General features: G+C 34.0%; 1 protein-coding gene across 1 annotated transcript; it reads left to right on the top strand.

Annotated features, from left to right (window-relative positions):
• Positions 1-1,191: 1,191 nt before the first annotated feature.
• Positions 1,192-20,111, top strand: LOC138323945 (neurofilament heavy polypeptide-like). Its single transcript, XM_069268901.1, has 21 exons — positions 1,192-1,345; positions 2,703-2,767; positions 3,296-3,430; positions 3,811-3,902; positions 4,460-4,628; positions 5,115-5,245; positions 6,043-6,169; positions 6,518-6,676; positions 7,196-7,393; positions 7,762-7,825; positions 9,977-10,025; positions 10,584-10,746; positions 11,060-11,384; positions 11,776-12,038; positions 12,570-12,649; positions 13,464-13,763; positions 13,982-14,102; positions 14,823-14,982; positions 16,982-17,065; positions 17,343-17,410; positions 17,915-20,111. Exons 1-21 carry the CDS (start codon positions 1,336-1,338, stop codon positions 18,161-18,163), a joined length of 3,012 nt encoding a protein of 1,003 aa, XP_069125002.1. The 5' UTR covers positions 1,192-1,335; the 3' UTR covers positions 18,164-20,111.
• Positions 20,112-20,846: the final 735 nt, after the last annotated feature.

The raw sequence follows: 20,846 nt of genomic DNA on the forward strand, positions 1-20,846 counted from the left end.
ATTAAAACGAACTTATAGTGGTTTTTTCCTATTACATTATCACCAATTGAACATAGAGATATCATTAATTTTACCTATCAATATTATTATATAAGTTACTAATTTATACATTGATAGGTGTTATAACTATACAAACTAAATGTAAATCAACATGTTTGTGAATGATTAAATTCTGCGTATTCTACAAGCTATTGGAATTTGGTAAATTAATTACGGAAAAGTAAGTTTCAATCTTAGTAAAATAGAGTTTTATGACAAAATTTTGAAAGCTTATCATTTTGAACTTCAGTTATTGGGGTATGCCATAGTTTAATTATGTAACGGTAGCTACAAAGATAAGTGAATTGGTATCCCTAGTGATCGGTGCTTTCTAAGCAGTTCTTCTGGAATAATTAATTTTTCTTTGTTTTCATACCAAATCTGGCTTTCTGATTAGCCAATATTTTTTTTTGCATACCACTATGAAAAAAAATCATCCGAGAATGGCGCGAAATCCCGAAGTTATCGTGACGTCACAATAGAGACATTGACGTTGCGTATTGATTCGATAAAAAGAATCCCTTGAAAAAACACTATAATGTTACATTTAAACATACTTCAGTTTATCAAATAGAGTATAAAATTAATTATAAGTATTGATGTCACTATTTTTTAATTTTATCGGGGTATGGAAAAAAAAATTGTTCGCAAACTTTTGTGAGAATCTACTACGTGGATTCACACAGTTTGCAAACAAATTTTTTTTTATGCCCCGATAAAAATAGTGACATCAATGCTTAAAACTTCCAGTACTTGATAACAATTGAACATCATTACGCTTTTTAAGCTTGAAAAATTTGAATGATCTGAAGGATGAAATGATGAAATTTTCATGATTTTTAATATCTGTCTCCATGTGAGAAGCTGCATGCATCCCATCCAAACAACATCTGTGAAAAATTAAGCTAATTATCTCGTCTTTTTAATTGAGATCAACAAAATGGAAATGAAACGAAAAGAAACCACATTTTTCTGTTAAAGGCATAATGTTGAAAAATCTATTTTATCAATTTTGTAGATTTAGAGGCTGGCATATTTTAATTAATATATTCAAAGTTTGCTGTTAGACAATAATAATAAATAAATAAATAAAAAAGTCTGTCGCCCTTGCGATTCGAACCCAACTTCTGACCTGACTAACCTAGTCGCAGACTCTCGCCAACGCGTAGCAACCGCAGTATAAACAATATGGCGGACGTGATTTAAAGTGCTTTACTGGTAGATGAACGGGACATATATATGACACGATATTGTCGGATTGCGACCGTAATTTGGATTATACTGTGATTTGCTGCCATGGACAGAGGTAAGGAAATTCTATCATTTATAAGCTGTGGCGATTTGAGCACGTAAAGCACATAAATGCCGCTTCGTTGGCAGCAGGTGCCCGTTTACAATTTATAAATAATTGAACGGAACTGTGATGAATTTTTAATGACAACTTTCATCTCGGTTTGATGCTTAACGTTAATTGCCATTTCAGTGGTAATAATTTATGAGCAGTAATGTTAGCTTAGAAGATTTTTGATAAACATCATAATGCATTACATAATACCTTTAATTTCTCTTATTATGTTCACTTAATAGCTTTTTAAATAGCGCACAAACTAGAAATTGGTACAATCACACGGAACATCATTTCATATACCAACTTCCAGCATGCATTAATAATAATTTCAAGAAACTATTATTCAAACTTAATTAAGAAGAGCTGTGGCATATGGATTATAGTTAAAGATGCTTCACCGCCGACAGAGCATAAATGATATTCATCACTTGAACAATAATTGGTGTTTAATAGTGTATATATATGTCTAATTAACACAAAAAAATATATAAAATAATTTATTTTGCCTTTGTTGCATGCACAATCAGTACTTCATTCCATATATGATTTAGTGCCACAGAATTTTTTCAGGATGCAATTAATTTTTTTTTGTAATTCTAACTTGAAGTAAAATTAGAAGCTTGAACTTTCCAATGGTAGTAATGGTGTAAAGTAAGTATTTTTTGTAACTGAAGAAAAATACTAAATCTTCTGCCCCTGTTTTTGGTCGTGAAAAAATACCATTTGTCAGCGATGGAGCATCTTTAAAGATTACAAAATGTAACGAACAAGAATGAAATTAGATTAATTACACCACTGAATAGAATGATCTTCAATATAATGAAGTAAATTGATAACAAGGTAGATGATTCATGTTAAGTATGTAGCTACCTGAGATTAATAGAAAAAAGTATTGTGTGTTAATATATTAGGTTTTATTGATGTCTATAAATAAAACAGTCCTCATTTTATAGTTTGTACTGTAAAATTGGGCCTAGAAAAGCAAATATCTTGACGAGTAGCTAGATCTTCCAATGTGACTTAAGTTTATCACTGCAGCAAATGAATTTATACTTGCTTCTTTAAATCAATTCATTCTTCAAGACTTCTTACAAAACAAATTTTATAGATGACTTAATTATTAAAAAATAAATAAGCATGTTAATTAAATATTGATTATGCAATCTTATATTAAAAACTTTTTTTTCAATGAATAATCAAAAGAAAAACATATGAGGAAGAGTTTAAGAAATTATACAATTTACCATAGAGAAATATGATTTTATGTGCAAATCACATTGTAGCATTGGATATGGGTTTTATTTTTCATCCACAGGGAGGTTGAATCTGGAAGCTTTAGCAGAGGAGGAAGATGAAGAAGAAGTGGAAAATACAAAAAGGGTAGGACATAGCCTGTGTTAGAGACACAGATTTTCACAAGCTGTTGTTAATGAATAGTAGTACTGCACATGTGGTGAATAGAACTAAGTGTCTGTATAAAGTATAAATATGAATTTCATGGGAAATATACCATATTCAACCCAATATTAGTAATGAGTTCTTAAAATAGAAAAAATCGAAAGTTACTTAATGCTTATTGAAAGCAGGGAGACTCTTATTCAAATTTCATGGTCGCCATAATAATGGACACAGCAGAAATAATTAGCTGGCATAAAACCAGTCTATTTCAGAGTACAATGTATTAGCCCTTTAACTTATCAATGTATTTTAGATACTGGCTTTTAAAAGTGAAAATGGATTTATAAAACTTGTTTTTATATTCAGTTTTATGTATACCAATGAACAGTATAGACATATTTCTTAAAACATTTTTTAATGCAAAATATGAAGGGGCCAATAAAGGAACATTTAGTGAAGCTTTCACAAATGGTTTGTGTTGTATCTAACTCCTTTTATTTTTAACTTTAGGACAGCTCAGATGAATCAGACAGTTCAGGAGATGAAGAGCCAGACCCGTCGGCTAGACGGGAGCCTAACAAGTTTGATAACCTGTGTGATGGCGTTCTCAACTCCATGGCACTCGTACACGGCTCTATCAGAGAGGTAACCTTCAGTTTCTTTTGTTTTAATGCAAAAATCATGGGTATGAATATGTGACTTGCAGTAAAATATCAAATCTTGTATCAATTGCATTGTTTCAATACTGTAAATAAAATTTAGCAGTTATAACAAATACGAGACAATTAATGTCATAACTTAAGAAATGATTTATTTCAAAAATGCTAAAGCATTTTTTTTACAGTTATCTTATATTGCTAGAATTGTTCTTGTATACACAGTTTCAGCATCACATTACATAATCATTGTACAGATTTTTTTAAAAAAGAAACTCAAAAAACCTTTTATGTCATAGACTATTGGTGAGACTAAGGCGGCCATTAATGCGTTCAGTAGATATAATTGTATTGAATTCTGTGCTGCAGCTGCTGGACATGAAGGATGAGATGTTAAAACATGCCTTACCCCCAACACTGCTGATCAAGCTCGCCACCATTACGGGCAAAGTATTCAGGAGGTCAGTATTAACACTACAGCTTCTTCACTCTTACGTGTAATTCAATCGTATCATATCTACAAGCTAAGTAAATATCATGACCGTAAAGTGTTCAGGAGGGCTGTTATTCTCCAGCTTCTAATAATTTCATTGAAAGCTTTAATTATACCGTACTCATTTTAGGTAAAGGTTACACATCAGCTTTTGGAAATAAGTTCAGACCTTTCTATTATGTACCGGTATACCTTCACAAAGAAAATGTATGAATACAGTTAACCTTTAATTTCTCAAAGGATTTCTTCAAGCTATTGCAACATTTTTATAGATCATATCAATGCATATGTATGTGGAATAGATTTTTTTTAAATATGATTAAACAGTGTTTATTTTACTTGATATCTATCCACGAGCATCTTTGCCAACGTAATCAATAGCCTTGGCTAGCGATAATGATCCATCGATGTCTACTTTATACTTTTAGGAAAATAGTACTTTGCATTTTCATTATTTTCGACTTAATTGACATAATTTTCAATTTTAATTAAGACTTAAATGTATTCCATCATTCCTCATTACAGTATTAGTGACCTCAACATGCCAGTCAATGAGTTGGTTCGTCTAGTACACGTGTACTCCACTCCCTGGGAGGAAAAGAGCACCGCCCTTAAAAAACTCCACGAGGATTACGAGAGCAAACAAAGACAACTTAACATTGCCATTAAACGTCTACAGCTGGTTGATGCCCATGTAAGTTAAAATTTATCAGTTGAGGCTCTTTTATCAAGGCAAAACAAATCTGTAGACGTCTGAAATATATTTTACACCTTATACTCATTGGAGAATGTGACTAGACCATAATTTGACCAGATTGATCTGACTAAAACAATTGATAAGATGGAGTATGCTTACTCTCTTTGAGTACATAGTTCTGTCCCACTTTGCATTTTTCTGTTTTGCCTCCAACAAGCAGTTGACTGTATGTAGTTATCAGTTAGTCATTGGAGGCAGTGTACAAAAAAAAATTTCTGTGTGATAACTCTAGTTGCCATTGATAACCAAACTCCGGCTAGGGAGAAAAAATGTCAATAAGTGAATTTTTCACATGAAATTCATGTTTAATTTATATTATTCATGTGAAATTCACATGAGATGTATGTGATTTTTTTGACACGAAATTGACATGAATATTTTGTTTATATGAATTTCATGTGAGAAAATCCATTATCTTTTCAGTCTAAGAGAATTGCCAGAGAGAAAAGAATAATGAATTGGGAGAAATTGTTTGCCAAAATAATGAGCAACAAGGGTCATGGAAGGAGATGGAAGTTCCTTATAGAGACGATTAAACAGAAGGCCCAGCTCGGGTAAGTCATACAGAAAAAATTATTTTGATTGTCATAAAAACTAGAAAGATATTTCTCAAGTTAACAATTTGGTTACAGTAAAAGTATTCAGAAAAAATTAACTTCATATTTGGAAGGTGGGAGACAACTTTCCTTATAATAATAATAATAATAATAATAATGGAAAGAACCTAAAATGAAGAATCTTCTATTGAGCAAATTTATCAATATGATGTTTACAATGTTTCTGGTCAATTGGGCTGCCATTATATCTGATGAACTACCATGTAGCCGGTTATTTTCGTAGGACAAAATGTTAGCGATTTGAACTACCATCTAAATTGTATAATGTTCACACTTTTTTTGGCTAAAAATTAAGTAAAATTGATGAAATTTAATTTTTATGGTTTTAAATTTTCATGATCTGGCTTTTAGAATATATATGACTCAATCATTTTTCAATATTTGGCGGATCAAATTTTCAAAACTTCATGGCTTTGACCCATGAAATCATGAAAATATCATCCCCCCCAAACATAACTGGCCTATACTGTATTTCTTTAAACCAAGATTTTGAAGAGTTATTGAATTACTAAAAATATCAGTCTTGTATGAGTACATACGTGCATGTACAGTTTTTGTAATCCAAAGTTCCAGAGAAAAACTGGGACACTTAACAGGACAGTCCATGTTAGCTAACTTCTTTTGAAATTTTGGGAGTCTAGAATACACTGGAATGCTCCTAAGTTTTAGAAAAAAATTGAGAGTCTGTATGAGAAGCCATTTCAACTTACTTACTGATTTGCTATCTTTGACAGACTAGAGCATGTACAGGAATATTCGAAAGCTTTAGAGGAGAGTTCAGAGGAAGAAGGCGAAGAAGACGACGAAATGCCAATAAAACTAAACAGACATGATGATGGAGGTGACAGTGATAAACTCTCGGTATGTATACCAGTACAGTATCCATAATTAATCATTGTACAGTTTTACATGGTTAAAGTAAATCAACCTCAGTTTAGGACCAACAAAATTTATTCTTAATAAACATAGTTTGTTATACACTTTCTATAAACAATCTTATTTATAGAAACCTTGACGATGAGTGAAAGTTACTTTATTAACACCATGAATTTTTATATTATTGACAGCATAACCTCATATGTTTCAAAGAAAACATTAAGAGTTTTGCTTACAAATAACGACATCAAAATGCATACCTACCCTCATGGGAGGTAACTCTACAATATGCAACAACGGAATAGTGTTTTATATGTATTATCATATCTGTAGGATTTGGAAGAGGAGGAGGCAGAGGAAGGGCAAGCTGAGGAGGAAAGTGAGAAGGCTGAAACGCCAGCAGAGGAGGGCGAAGATGAAGAATCAGAAAAGAATGAGGGAGAAGGCAAAGAAGAAGGAGAGGGCGCTAGTAGCCGTGTCGGAACACCAAAGGTTAGTAAGATTCAGCTGGTAAGATTGACTGAGGGTGGTATAGTTGTAACAGATGATGAGCTGATTGTGTTGGTATTTATAATAAAGCAACAGGTAGATAGGAACAATGTTGAATCTAGAAGTGGCATTAGGGCTTCTTTATACACATTTTTGCCAAGATAGTACCTGTATGTTTTGGAATATGTATGCAATACAACGTAGTTTAAAAAAAGACATAGGAATCGAAATATTGACAACTATTAGATAGCTTTTAGTCTTGTCATTATCAACTTTTAAATAGAGATTTAGTAATATCATGATTCACAAGAAAAGGCATACTGGTAATCATCATATTTTTCAAGATTGTTTAAAATTTAGACCATGTTTTATTTTGTAAAGGCATGCACATACCCGGTGTAATTCTATACAAATCAAAGGACCCATTTAAAGTTTCACAAATTTTATATTGATGTCTGAATACTGTAACTAAGCAAAAGTATGCCTATCTTGTCAATTCAAATTCCCCTTATTGTTTTACAGAAAGTGAGGTTTGCTGACGAGGAGAAAGTGGAACCTACAAAGGAAGTGTCAACGTGGACACACGAGCCTCAATATGATAACTTCCTGTTCATGAGAGTGTTTACACCAACAGGGCTGGACCAGAAGGACGTCAAATGTATGATCAAATATGGCGCTAAAACCTACAAAACAGGCAGACTGGATCCCGAAGAACCACAGGTAAGTATCAAGGAGAGTTGAACATGTTTGTATGTAAAATGATCTAAAGATTATTGTTCTTTATAGAATCAGTTCAAAGGGAATTTTCAGCATTTCATGCCAAAGGTATGTCTCCTTTTGAATATTTCCTTTTAAATGCAAGGTGGTCTTCATATTGTTTGTGCTTGAGCTTCGTTCTTCTTGTTCTAATGACGTTTGCCTGTTAGTCATAAATGAACTTTTAAATTCAATTTTAGCAGAGTTGTTGCCCTTTTTTATTTGCTGAAAGATGCCATTTTGGCAGTATAACAGTACTGCAGTAATCTTCTCTCTCTAATAGAAGATTAAAACCATGACTTATTGTAAAGCTGCTAGTGTATCTGTTACAGGCTCCTGAAGAACCCAAACCCAAAGCTAAAGGCCTGATAGGATCCAAGGGGAAAGCATTACAAGGTGAGATCAATATCTCTTAGTTATGAATCTTATCATTTGTCACAATTCTAAACTTTCCATTTTTAAATTTTTTTTCAACATGTCAGTAAACAATTTCTCATATAAACATGTTGATTGGAACAAAAATTAAGTAAAAAATGATGTACCGGTAATAATACATTATGGATGTTCTAACATTGTCACAACCTAGATTTGTATGACAGGTGTTGATTAGAATGCAGAGAATACTTTCTCTCCTGGGACTCCTGGTTCTAATTTCTTTTCCAGGAGTTGCATAACCAACTATCAGCTTGGATTATTTTGTTTTTAATATATGTGTTGTTTTAAACATTGTGTATAATTATTTTATTTTACTCAGAAAAATCTTTCACCATATATCCTATACCACTTACATTACCATTTTGATCCATAAAATCAAATTTCATTTTCAGCTAATTAACTTACAACCTGTTCTCATATCCCATTACTTGTTTTGATTTGCAGAAACAGAACCAGGTACATGGATGTCAACAATTTATTTATTTGTTTTCCTTCACTGTAGCGGGTGGCATATTTAGTTTTTCATCATCCTTCCTACATATCTTATTAACATACCTTGTTCCCTATTTATAATAACATCATTTCCTATTTGTTTCCTCAATATGTATAAGTTATCTTTCGGCGAAGGTCTTAAATTGCATGGAAAACAGCCATGTTTCTATGGCGGTAATATTAGATTATATTCATATTTGTGAAAACTTTGAGAAAATTGTAAGATATACATTTAAAACTCATACAGAATTAGTCAAAATTAACCTTATGCCTCCCTGAAAATAAATATGAACTGATCTCTTTCTACTGATGGAACAGGTCATTGAAAACTTCCAGGGATGAAGAGTCAAGACAATAAGATAATTTTTGAAATTTTTAAAACTTTTTCAAATATCCTAGCTTCCATGGCTAGGAAAACTTTACAATGACAAATATGCATACAGATTTATATTTTTTTTAGTATATAAATTGATTAATAATGTACTAACACATATTTAGATGTTTATATTTCCCTGAAAGACTTTGTTAATTAGGAGAAATAGTGTATATAAACATGTACAACATAAATTCCTTCTATTAAGAACTAAAATACTAATTGATTACAGCATATATACATGTATAGGTAAATGGGATAAGCAATATGTCTTAATGTGGTTAGAAATGCATAAAACTGGCTATGTGCCTCTAAATATATAAGTCACCTGTAATATACAGTTGTACATTTTCTTACCATAGATACATGTGCACTCAAAGATTTAGACTATCGTTTCCAAACAACCACTTACCACCCCTTCATTCTCATCACCATTGTAGATATTTTAAGTTTGCTAGAATTTCAATTTTTGTTCGATTTTATTGGTAGTTTTGTGTGGATGCAGATTTTGCCATCAATGTAGTTACTGTTAAGCAGGCCTGCTTTTCATTATTCTATCCCCAAATGACACCCATAGAGTGGGGGTCGGGAGTAGGTTGGGGTTGGAGGGAATATAATTTGTATTTTGTCTATCCGTCTGTCCATCTACACATTTGTTGTTCATTCTTAATTTCCAATACCAGGTACTTCTTGTAACTAAAACCTCTTATTTAGGTCTTAATGTCTCCAATGCCAAATGTAGGTCACTGTTACCTGCGTTTTGACCTTTGACCTACAATAAAGAAATATCTTGTTTGACCTCTATCTCTTACACTGCTGGGGATTAGGGACTGTATTTCAACATTGTTTTATGATAGCATGCAATACCCTTTCAGGATTCTTAGTATTTTGCATGAATATAAAATTTCCCTTGCCCGTATTTGCATGCATCTCAAACGACGACACAAACTTGTTTTATATTTTTATTGATAAATTTATAATTTTAACACATTTTACTTGACAGATATCACAGCTTTCATTGTTTATTTTTTTGATTAAATTTGTCTGAAATATTTACATAGATTTACAGATTAAAGGTTTGATTCATGCATGTAGAGTAACTTATTAGAATGAATCAATATTTCTTGTTTTATCTATGCTACGTTGAAACTTGGATAGTAATTGAATAGATATACAAACCAAGAAAAAGTATAAAAGTTATATAAAGATGCATGTGTTATTTACTGAGTCTTGTTACTTTTATTCAGACAAATTACAGAAAAAGAAAAAGGCAGACGACAAGGCACCTAAGTCAAGGTATGTTTCTCTGACCCCAGTTACTGACATTAATGAATCAGAATGGGGATTATTCTCAATTAACTGCTGATTAAGATGCCACAGGCAAAAATGAGTATGCACACATAAATTTGTAACTAAGAAATCGATTTTGTACTGATTTTACCTCTGGAGGATGATTATTTGGCAATTTTAAAACTTTATGTAATAATGATATCTGAAAGGTTCTGTATCTTTTTTTTATTAAATCTATAAAGTAACATCTATATACAAAATGAAAAGTGTTGATATTTGAGTTAATGTACAATTTAATTTCTATGCTGTTTGATGGTAATGAAAAATTAAAATGTACATCAGTACTGTTTTACAGGATTGTATAGGGTCAGTTATCAGTGACCAGAGAGTTTAATTCATAGAGCAAGAAAACAAATCAAAAGGTTACAGTTTGAAACCCTGTCTTATCACATTTTCTTTCCACAATGCAAATGAAAAAAATGAAAATTGTTCAGTAAACCCTTGGTAAATTCGATCTGGCCTAAGTTATCAGAAATAACCTTATATTATTTTATACTGTATTAGATTCGAGGAGATTTCCTTTGAAATCCCAGAAGAAATACCAGATGGTGTTTGGACAAAACCCACCAAGGAGGACCCACAGAACATTCAGGTATCTGTACATATCGGTCCTCAGGAGGAAATCTTCGCCATGGCAACCATTGACATGGAGGAAATCAAGGCTCAGGTAGGAATTATCTCCCTTTATTTGATACGCTTGGTTCAATAATTACAAATTTGTTATGCAAATATACAATGTGTATATTAATTATTAGTGTATATTTAAGTATAAATTACTTATTATTTTTTACTTGATTTATTTATTGGATATAATTAAGTGACTGAATGAATATTTAGCGAGTTGTTGCTCTTTTGGAATTGTGAATTTTTGTCTCAATTTATTTGTTTTATATCCGAATTGATAATTCATAAAATTGATGGCATTTTAGTTGCGTGTACAGTACACTAACTAATTAACACTGTACTTATTCCTAATACAGAACCTAAAAGAAGTGTTCTTACCTGAGCCCCATGGCGACGATGATGTCCCAACAACCCCTAGAGGTCGTGGAGGACGTAGTGATGTGGGTGACTTTGACTCCCTATCTGACGATGTTGAGATCAGTCTGCCTGGAGACCAAGAAGTGAAGAAACAACCAGAACCAGTATCTAATGAACTAGTGAAGGACATTGAAGCTATTCCGTTCCCATTATTGTCTGTAAATCCCACCAAAGGTGACTCCATGCATGCCTCGTGTGGTACACTCCCGCTCGTCATGTACATAGGTAGACGACTCAAGCCACTGGAGTTTAACAGGCAGTGTGGTGAGTAAACGTTCACAGATACCTCTAGATCTATTTCTGTAAAGATTTTACTCTACCCAAGGACTTTACCTTTGTTGAAGCAATTTAAAGGTTTGTGCTCAGGTGAGAACTTACAATAGTTGAGTCTCTTTTTAAACACCTACTACATGTAAATTTGAAATGTATGAACTATCACATTTATGTGGCAATACATCTAATGTGTGCCTAGTTTTGCATTTCTGCTATTCGGTATTTGCATATTACAGAGTTATCTGCCCTTGCGAGTAGATATGTTGATTGTTACATCCTTATTCCATGAGCGACACAGCATATATTTTAGTAATACCTAACCGCAAGGGACTGTTGTATACAAAGACTGAATAGGTATCTTATTTACTTCTACATCTTCCAGGTACGATGACCTTGAACTCTTTGGTATTTGACATGGCTGGCATTGACCTTGACACTTGGAGAAAAGAAGACCTTAACAAAGAGTTGAGGGACCAGGCTAGCTCTGCTCTACACTTGACACCTGAACCTCCTAAGGAGCCAACACCCCCTCCCCCACCCCCGAAGGAACCGACTCCTCCTCCCCCCAAGGAGCCCACACCACCGCCTCCAAAAGAGCCAACCCCACCACCCCCTCCCAAGGAGCTGACCCCAGAACCAAAAGAGGTCTGTAACAGTAATGTCATTGATATGAAACTCCTATGATCTTTGATATATAGGAGGTTTCACTACTATGTTTATCCACTAACATCTCAAAAAACTAAACATGGTGTACCATATATATAATATATATAGAAATACAAATACATTTTGTTTTGAAGTGGGTTTTTTTATATACAGAAAGGATTAATTTCTAATCAAAGAAACTTAACATAATTATTTAATTAGCAATCCTCTGTTTCCCATCACTGATTCTACCAGGAATATGCTCCTTGCTCAGTAATAAGCCACCTCCCCTTTACACAAGTCGTTTGATAATTAGGACCATATCTGCAATAACCCCCCACTATTTCTGATTCTGTTTTCAAGATTCCATTTTCAGCATTATTTTACCATAAAATCACTCATAGACCATTTTTTCATATATAAATCAATTAGAAAGTAGGATTTTTGCATAATATTGTTTTAAATTTACCGTAATTAAAATTTAGATAATTATCCAGACATTCTAAATATTTTTTTTTATTGATTCTATAGGATATGATCCCCAAGAGAGAGTTTGATGAGATGGTGGAGAAACACAACACTGATCTGCGTTACATACAGGAGGAGTATGAGTAAGTATATTCTGTACAGAAATACATACCATTTTCAACCCAATAAGTGCCCAAGGCAGTTAAAATAATTTAAATGAAGGGATGTTTTATTGCACAAAATAATGCACAGGTTAAGCCATTAATCAAATTAAATGAAATTAAATAGAGAAACCTACATGGTTTTCATAGTTTCAATATGTATTTTTAAAAAGTCAAGGTAAGTAAAATCGAGGCCTCCAAATGGGGAAGGAGTGCTTAAAGGGACAGGGGCGCTTATTGGGTCAAATATGACAGCTTTCGATGTTCCTTAGGTCTGTGAAAATTTATCAAATGGGTTCTACATTAGAACCTCAATTTTTTCCCTTAGAGAACAACATGTATGGGTACTCTAGACCATTGGCATGTAAAATAAAAGGTAGCTTTCATATGAAATGTTCATTAGGTCTACATTAGGGTTACTTTGGCAAAAAAAATCTGTAGGTCAGGATTTTTTTTTTTTTTTTTTTAGTTCGTCTTTCACTCTAAAATAATGGCCGGAACCAGAGTCTGAGGTGGAAATCCCTACTTTAAAAAAAAAAAATCCTAGAAAAGTGGAAAAAAATTAGGGTCGGAGGAAAAAATTTAGGGTTGGTCGGGTAACCCTAAACAGACATATTATTTCTTTTGGCCTTATCATAAGTGGATCTCATTAGGCAAGGGAGTTCGATGTTTTGATAGACTGCATGGCAGATTAAGATATATTATACAGCAGACTTAATTGTCATGTTATTATTCTTTAAAGTCGGACAATAGACAAATGACTACAAGCATAACTTTACCTTGTTTTTACTCCCAGAAAACGTCTACAACAGCTGACCGACAGTCTACAGACAATGGAGCAAACACGATTTCAGATGCAGGAACAGATGAAACAACAACAGCAACAACAACAGCTACAGATCCAACAACAACAACAACTCTTCCTACAACAACAGGCCGCCCGGTCCTCACAGCGCCCCCTGTCCCACGAGAGTCGACGATCGGGCGGTAGTGCCACGCGACGGGAGGCCCAACCACAACCCCCACCCCTAGTCCCTGTTAATACTGCCTCGCCCTCCATGGATACCATCCCCATACCTCCTAGGACTAGTCCAAAGTAAGTTCTGTTGTATAAACTAAACCAAAATCTGAAAACAGGAAGTAGGCCCTGGTGGCGATCTTGGAATTCAATGTGATCACTAATTTTAGGTGTATAGAGAAAATCTGGCTCTGATATTTATTATAAACTTTGCCAAACATTTATCATCATATAATCTTGCACATTACTTTAAGTTAAAGCAGGATATAAGATTTTGAAGTTTTCTGTGATTTTAGCCGACCTGAGACTGCTCCAGATACTAGGAAGTCTGTGCCAATGCCGTCAGTACGTCGTACCAGACCTGCACGACCGTCCCGTCCCACACCTCAGCACTGGGGCCCAGGCATACCAGAGGATGTGAGTTTCACACTGGAATTTTTATTGTGTGTCATATTCTTCGTAGATGTTATTACAAAAAATGTACATCTGTAAATTCTCTCCCTTGGACTGGGTATTGTGGAATTATTTTGGTATTTCATAATACAACTTATCAGTATCCTTCAAATGACAATGTTTTTGTAGTGTTTTCATTAAGTTATTTACAAAGTACAATGCAGTAAAAAGGGTTCACTGTAGTCATAGTTACCAAGACTGGAGTGGCATAGTGGTTAAAGTGTTTTTCACCATTCAGAATCTATAGCCATCAACCCCATTATAAATGTTGTGGGTCAAGTACTGACCAAGTACTAGTTGGTGGTTTTCTTTGGGTACTTCATAAATCTGGACCATCCTTGATTGAATGTTTTGCGTTGGATATCTTACCAATTGCTTGACCATTTGGTCTAGAATGACCATATTGGATCTGATTTCTTGCCAGTTCCTTGACCGTCTGTCCTATGTTGAATGTATTGTGTGTGATTTCTTGCCAGTTCCTTGACCGTCTGTCCTATATTGAATGTATTGTGTCTGATTTCTTGCCAGTTCCTTGACCGTCTGTCCTATGTTGAATGTATTGTGTCTGATTTCTTGCCAGTTCCTTGACCGTCTGTCCTATATTGAATGTATTGTGTCTGATTTCTTGCCAGTTCCTTGACCGTCTGTCCTATATTGAATGTATTGTGTCTGATTTCTTGCCAGTTCCTTGACCGTCTGGCCTGGTTTGAGGAGGAATCCAACAAACATAAGGAAGAGATGGTCAGCAAGATCTCCAAACAAATTCAGGAGGACATCGAGAGGAAGCTAGCTGGGCAGCATAAACTCAGCAAGAAAGAGGAGGAGATGTATGATGCTTTGAAAGGTCAGTGTCAGCTGAGGTCATGGGTTGATTCTTTTCAGAGCTAATATAACTAGAGGTCAAGGTCAATGTCAGAGTGCTTCAAAACCATTTCAACTACATTCGTAGCTTAATGATTAATTATAGTGTAATGAATTAATTTTCTTATCAATGTGTAATTGTCAGTATGAATTAGAAACACATTTGTTAAAAAGGTTTAATAAAACCTACCATTTCTGAATAAAGGCCATCAGCCTGTATGACCACTCTCATAAGATCCCCACTGGCCAATTTTAACATAATTTAACCTCTCTTTCTGGTGGTTCTATCGAAGGATAAAGTTGAGTAGGGTATCGATATTTGGAATGGACCGCGAAGCGGTCCATGAAACAAATATCGATACCCTACTCAACTTTATCCTTCGATAGAACCACCAGAGAGAGACTTTAATCCTTATATTTACAGTCTGAACTATTATTTTCATAGCTCAAAATTTACACTTTATAGTGTTTATGGCATTTATAAGACTAAAATTGGATTATATCGTTTGGTTCCGACGGGCATTTGGAACAGCCACTCGAAGTGGCGGAAATTCCCGCCAATTTATCAATGAACATACAAATAAAATGAGTTCCGTCTGATGAAGCATATATCTGGTGTTTTCCCGGTATGAAACTATAAATCGTTATATTTATCTGTTGTAAAAAACACCATGGTGCAAAGCAGTTTGGTTTTAATCTTTTGCTTCGTATTATTACACACGCTTACACAATTCATAACGTGGCAGGATATTTAACGTAGTTGTGACGCGGCGTCCGATTCAAACCGCCTGTGTCAAGGAGGTGTGACAAACAGACAGTTTCTTCAATTTTGTGATCACTTGAGTTCTACTTAATCAGTTCACGTTTGAAATTACTTGAATACATGGATGTTAAGATAGTATCATGACATTATTTCCGGATTTTGGAGATTTTCAAATGTATCGGAACGTCGTTTCGAGGAACATGTACAAACACAGGTAGGCCCACTACTATAAACGTTTACCGCTCTCTAAATGTTAGCTTATATTTATATTGTTGTTTCATACACTTCAATAAATATTAGAGATATCTATTACAAGTATTGTAAAGCTACAATTCTAGGATTCCGTTTCATTGATATTTCGAAACACCCAAACGTACATTGTGTAGGTAGATTCACAGTAGATAACGTACAGGACTTGTCTGTCCCGCGAGGTGAACAAAAATGCATTGTCGTGCTTGGTCGTTTTGGTTAAACTTATCCATCTAAAGACTGATGTTGTCCTGATATATCTTATCCATTTGCGTACAACCAAAGATGTTAAAAATACAAATATGATGTAGATCTACATGTTGTAGCGAACAGCACAGACTCACCGACACACACTCACCGACACACAACATGTAAACATTGCGACGTCATCAGAATGCAGAATGTGCAAAACTGTACATTGTACAACATTGTTTATTTATCATACCCACGGAAGCATTGCTAAAAGAGGTACGGTAGTAACATAAACAATGTAACTTTTCTACATTTGTATTTACACACGTACATGTATATGTGTTGAAACCTATTTTGATACCTACATGTTCATCGAACGTACGTTCGGTACTGAAAACACCAAAAGTTTCTGATTTTGACCATCATAAATTCATCCGCGCGGCTCCAAATTGCGCGTGACATACTCAATCTATCGAGAAATAAAGTTGAGTAGCCTTTGGTAGAAATCAACGGGGTTTATACTATCAATTCACCACTGACTGTAAATATTAACATAATTTAACCTGTTATGAAGACCACATGGATAAAAAGATCATTTTCAGGTTTGAATGTATTTGTTTTATTACTGTCACCTGCCTGTAAGACATTTGGAGTTATATTTAGATATGATAAGATGTGGTGTTTGTGTGTGTGTGTATATGTGGTGTGTGTGTGTGTGTGTGTGTGTGTATGTTTGTCAGCATTGCACACTAAGTCTAACTGTACTTTTTGTTGACAGATGTGAGTTTACCAGCGTTGTTTATGCCATACAAGAGAGGTACTGTGTTCAACCCTAGGGCTCACCAGTATTTCCACCCTAATGGTAGGTCAATCTGAAATCTTGCGTCATCTGTTAATATCTGCTGTCTTTCTCTATCATATCTGCTCCTCCTGAAGGAAAATTAATTATATGTGATGTTAATTGTTTATATTAAGTTTTTGAATGAATTATAGCTCTGTTCTTAAACCTGGTCTATTTCATTCATGTTTCATAATTATTAAAAAAAAAGAAAAAAAAGTTGTTTCATTAATCTGTGATTCAAAAGTTAATAATACACCATGGTATAATGCTTTACATACAGTAATGTTGTTAATTACAGGATCCAGTGACTTGCGATTGACCCAGCCACCATCTATGATCCAGTTACCTCCCTTGCCTAATAAATCTGTATCCTTTTTATTAATGTTTTAAAAACCCAACGATTTTCATCTGTTGTTGGTCTCCCAATGCCTGGGATGTTTTGAACTCATTTACTCCTAAAACCACATTTAAGCTATTCTAAATCAAAGATTAGATCAGTCCATGATGAAATTCTAGGGGTGAATGAGACTGACCTTGGATTTTACCATGTTAATCAGATCTCATTCAACAATATAAAAAATAATCAATTAAATTATCAAAATCTTTTATTTTTATTATTCATGTTATTTTCTAATGATTGTATTTGACAAAACTAAAACTAATGGACATTTGAAAAATAACATTTCTATGTCCTGAATGACATTTTGAGAATTATCCCTAGAATTGATTTTCTGTTGCAATGTAGTACATCCACCGCAATATTTACTATAGAATGAGACTTGTCGTGTACTGATATTTTCTTGTTTCATTTCATCAACATTATCCATCCATGTGAAACACAGTTGATAATTTCCTTAACTCTAATCACAGAAAATGTCAGTATTAAATCTTTTTGAGCTGAGTCGGAACTTCAATCGTGGCCAGGCATGGTTAATGGAGAAATACATCCAACAACAAGAGCCAGCTGAGAATACGAGGGGAATGGTCCCAATTACACCAGCTCCCACCGCCGACAAAACAGGGTCAATGGACGATCAACACCAACCTGATATTAGTACCACACAGGTCAGTAATGTAGGTACGAGTAACCCGGAACGGGAGGCTGACCTTGAAATGTGAAACGATTAAACCCGAAACGAGAGGCTGGCCTTGAAAATGTGAAACAATGAAACCCGGAACGGATGGCTGACCTTGAAATGTGAAACGATTAAACCCGGAATGGGAGGCTGAATTCGAACTGTGAAACAATGAAACCAGAACGGGAGGCTGATGTCAAAATGTGAAATAATTAATCTAAAAGGAGAGGCAAACTTTGAGATGTGAAACAAATAAAATCAGAACCTGAGGCTGACATTGAAATGTGAAAAAATTGCACATACATGGAAGGCTAATCTCAAAATGTGAAAAGCTTCAGTATAGATAACCAGTATTAAGGGTGAGAGACTTTTGACCATGAAATGTGAAAAATACATAACTCTGACCTTGAAAGATGAATATGGCCAAATCTAAGGTAATCTAGGAAATGTTGAATTAATTATTTTCCAGGAGTATGATTTTTTCTGTTATGGCAGTGCTGATCAATAAACTGAAAATTATAACTGTATAATATATCTGCATTTAAAATAACATCTCAATTTAATTTGTTTTATCTAAATGATGTTGTTTTATCTAAATGATGTTGTTTTATCTAAATGATGTTGTTTTATCTACACTTTATTGGTCATGTTTAGAAATAAAGCGGTAGTGCAAACATTCTCCCAAAACAACAATAATATTTGTTTAAAGATAAATTTTCTGCTGCATCCTTCCTGTAGACATCCTTGATACTCCAGGGGTTCCGATCACTTACGATCTCTACACCCCTGGACTATCTAATAGTAAAACTGGAGGCAACAGAACAGAACAGGTAATTTAGTCATTTGATGTACATCAATAGAGCTGTGTAACAGTACACTGTGGTTGACTGAGACTGGTACCAGACATCTATCTGTCATAATGTCTAAGTCTGGTGTCAGGGGCAAGGTGTCGCTCTCTCTGTAGACTTCAAAGGAAATATTTGTTAGCCTGTGATTGGTCACATGTTTTCTGCTGAACTGCCTTCAATTTCACTATGAGATAGTCCAGGAGTATAGATTGTAAATGATGGGAACCCCTGGAGTATCAAGGACGTCCTGTAGATTGTATGAAGATAGGTTAATCCTGTCGCTATATAATTACGAGTGTCGGAAATACGTTTGTGGACGTCTCTACTTTGATCCTATATATGCTGTAATGTATTTATTGTATGGGAAAGACAAGTGTGTATGCAATTTTGTCAGATTTGGGGTATAAAAGCAGATCTGTGATAACATTTGTGACCTTACCTACCACAGTGTATTGACTATTTCTATAGTTTTACCAAATTAGTATAGCTTGTACTGCTACATCAGGGGAAGAGGGGGGTTGTTCTGCAATGGAAATAAATTTGATTGGAATGTGAAACCTGAACAAAACTTTTGTTTTTTAAGAGTGCTACAAATCATGTACTTTGATCTGATTCTAAATATAGCTGAAAATTTTTTTGTGGGGTAATCTGATGATATATTTGTGATGTTTTTGCAGGACATTTTTGTTGTGACAAAACTTTATCCATGAAATAATATGCAATGGTTAAACTATTTAACCAGAACTGAAAACCCTATAGGAATTTTTTTTTAGTTTTTCACAAAAATAACTAACTGTACAGCATGCAATCTTGTAACAATGGATATTAGATGAAGATAATTTTGTGGAATGTTTTCATGTGCAATACTATTCACGTGATATTCTTCTTAATCTGAAACACTAAACAAAACCTGTCCTTATTGCATAATGATGAAGATTCTCCAAGAGAGAATAAAGAATGGTTTGTAAGTTTGCTGTAGGTCTTATACATGATGTAAATAGTAGATCTGATTGTACATATTTGTTCATAAGATAGATAGGTAAACACTCTGTTAATTAATTTGTAAATAATTATGATATATATTGTATGAATCATTGAAACTTAAAAGATAAATTGAAACAAGACAAATGCTAGTGTTTGTTATGTTGAATTATCACATCCTCCAATATATATAGGATTTTAAATTAAAAGATACTTTATATCACATGATAATACCGATGAACATTTCAAAGAATTCCAATGCAAAAATCCAGTGGAGACAGCCATTTTGTCACATTGTTCCTGAATCCTTCATTGTTTCTATATTGACGTCACAATAAGTTTCCTGCCTACATGTATGTCACAGCCAACAAAAATCGCTCCAGGATAAATTTCAACTTGTGACATATACAATATTTGTCATATTATACAGGCAAAGTCACTTGATATCAGGCAGGTTAAGTGATGAATATAGAATCTTAAATTAGTATTCATTTCATATGAGATTTTATTAAACAGGTCTAATTCTTATTTTTGCGAGCCTTGGCAAGCAAAGATTATAACTTCAAGATGAGTTTCATAATGTCTTAAATGAAATGAGCACAAATTTAAGATTCTTTTTATCACATAACTGCAAAAACCTACATTATGAAAAATCTTGTGTAAAAATGTTTTGCGAAACCCCAGCGAGGATCACCATTTTCCCCCGCCATCTTTGAAATCCTGACATAATTTTTCCTGATGTAATTTTATTGTTTCTGTCATGACGTAACAATGAATTTCCAGCCAATGAAAATTTCTCCAGGTCATATTACACTTGTTACATATCCAAAAATATTACACGAGCAAAATCACAGAATATCAGGCAGGTTCAGTGATAAATGATCCTCAGATATATGT

The sequence above is a fragment of the Argopecten irradians genome, chromosome 1 (assembly GCF_041381155.1).
Source record: "Argopecten irradians isolate NY chromosome 1, Ai_NY, whole genome shotgun sequence".
Taxonomy (NCBI): domain Eukaryota; kingdom Metazoa; phylum Mollusca; class Bivalvia; order Pectinida; family Pectinidae; genus Argopecten; species Argopecten irradians.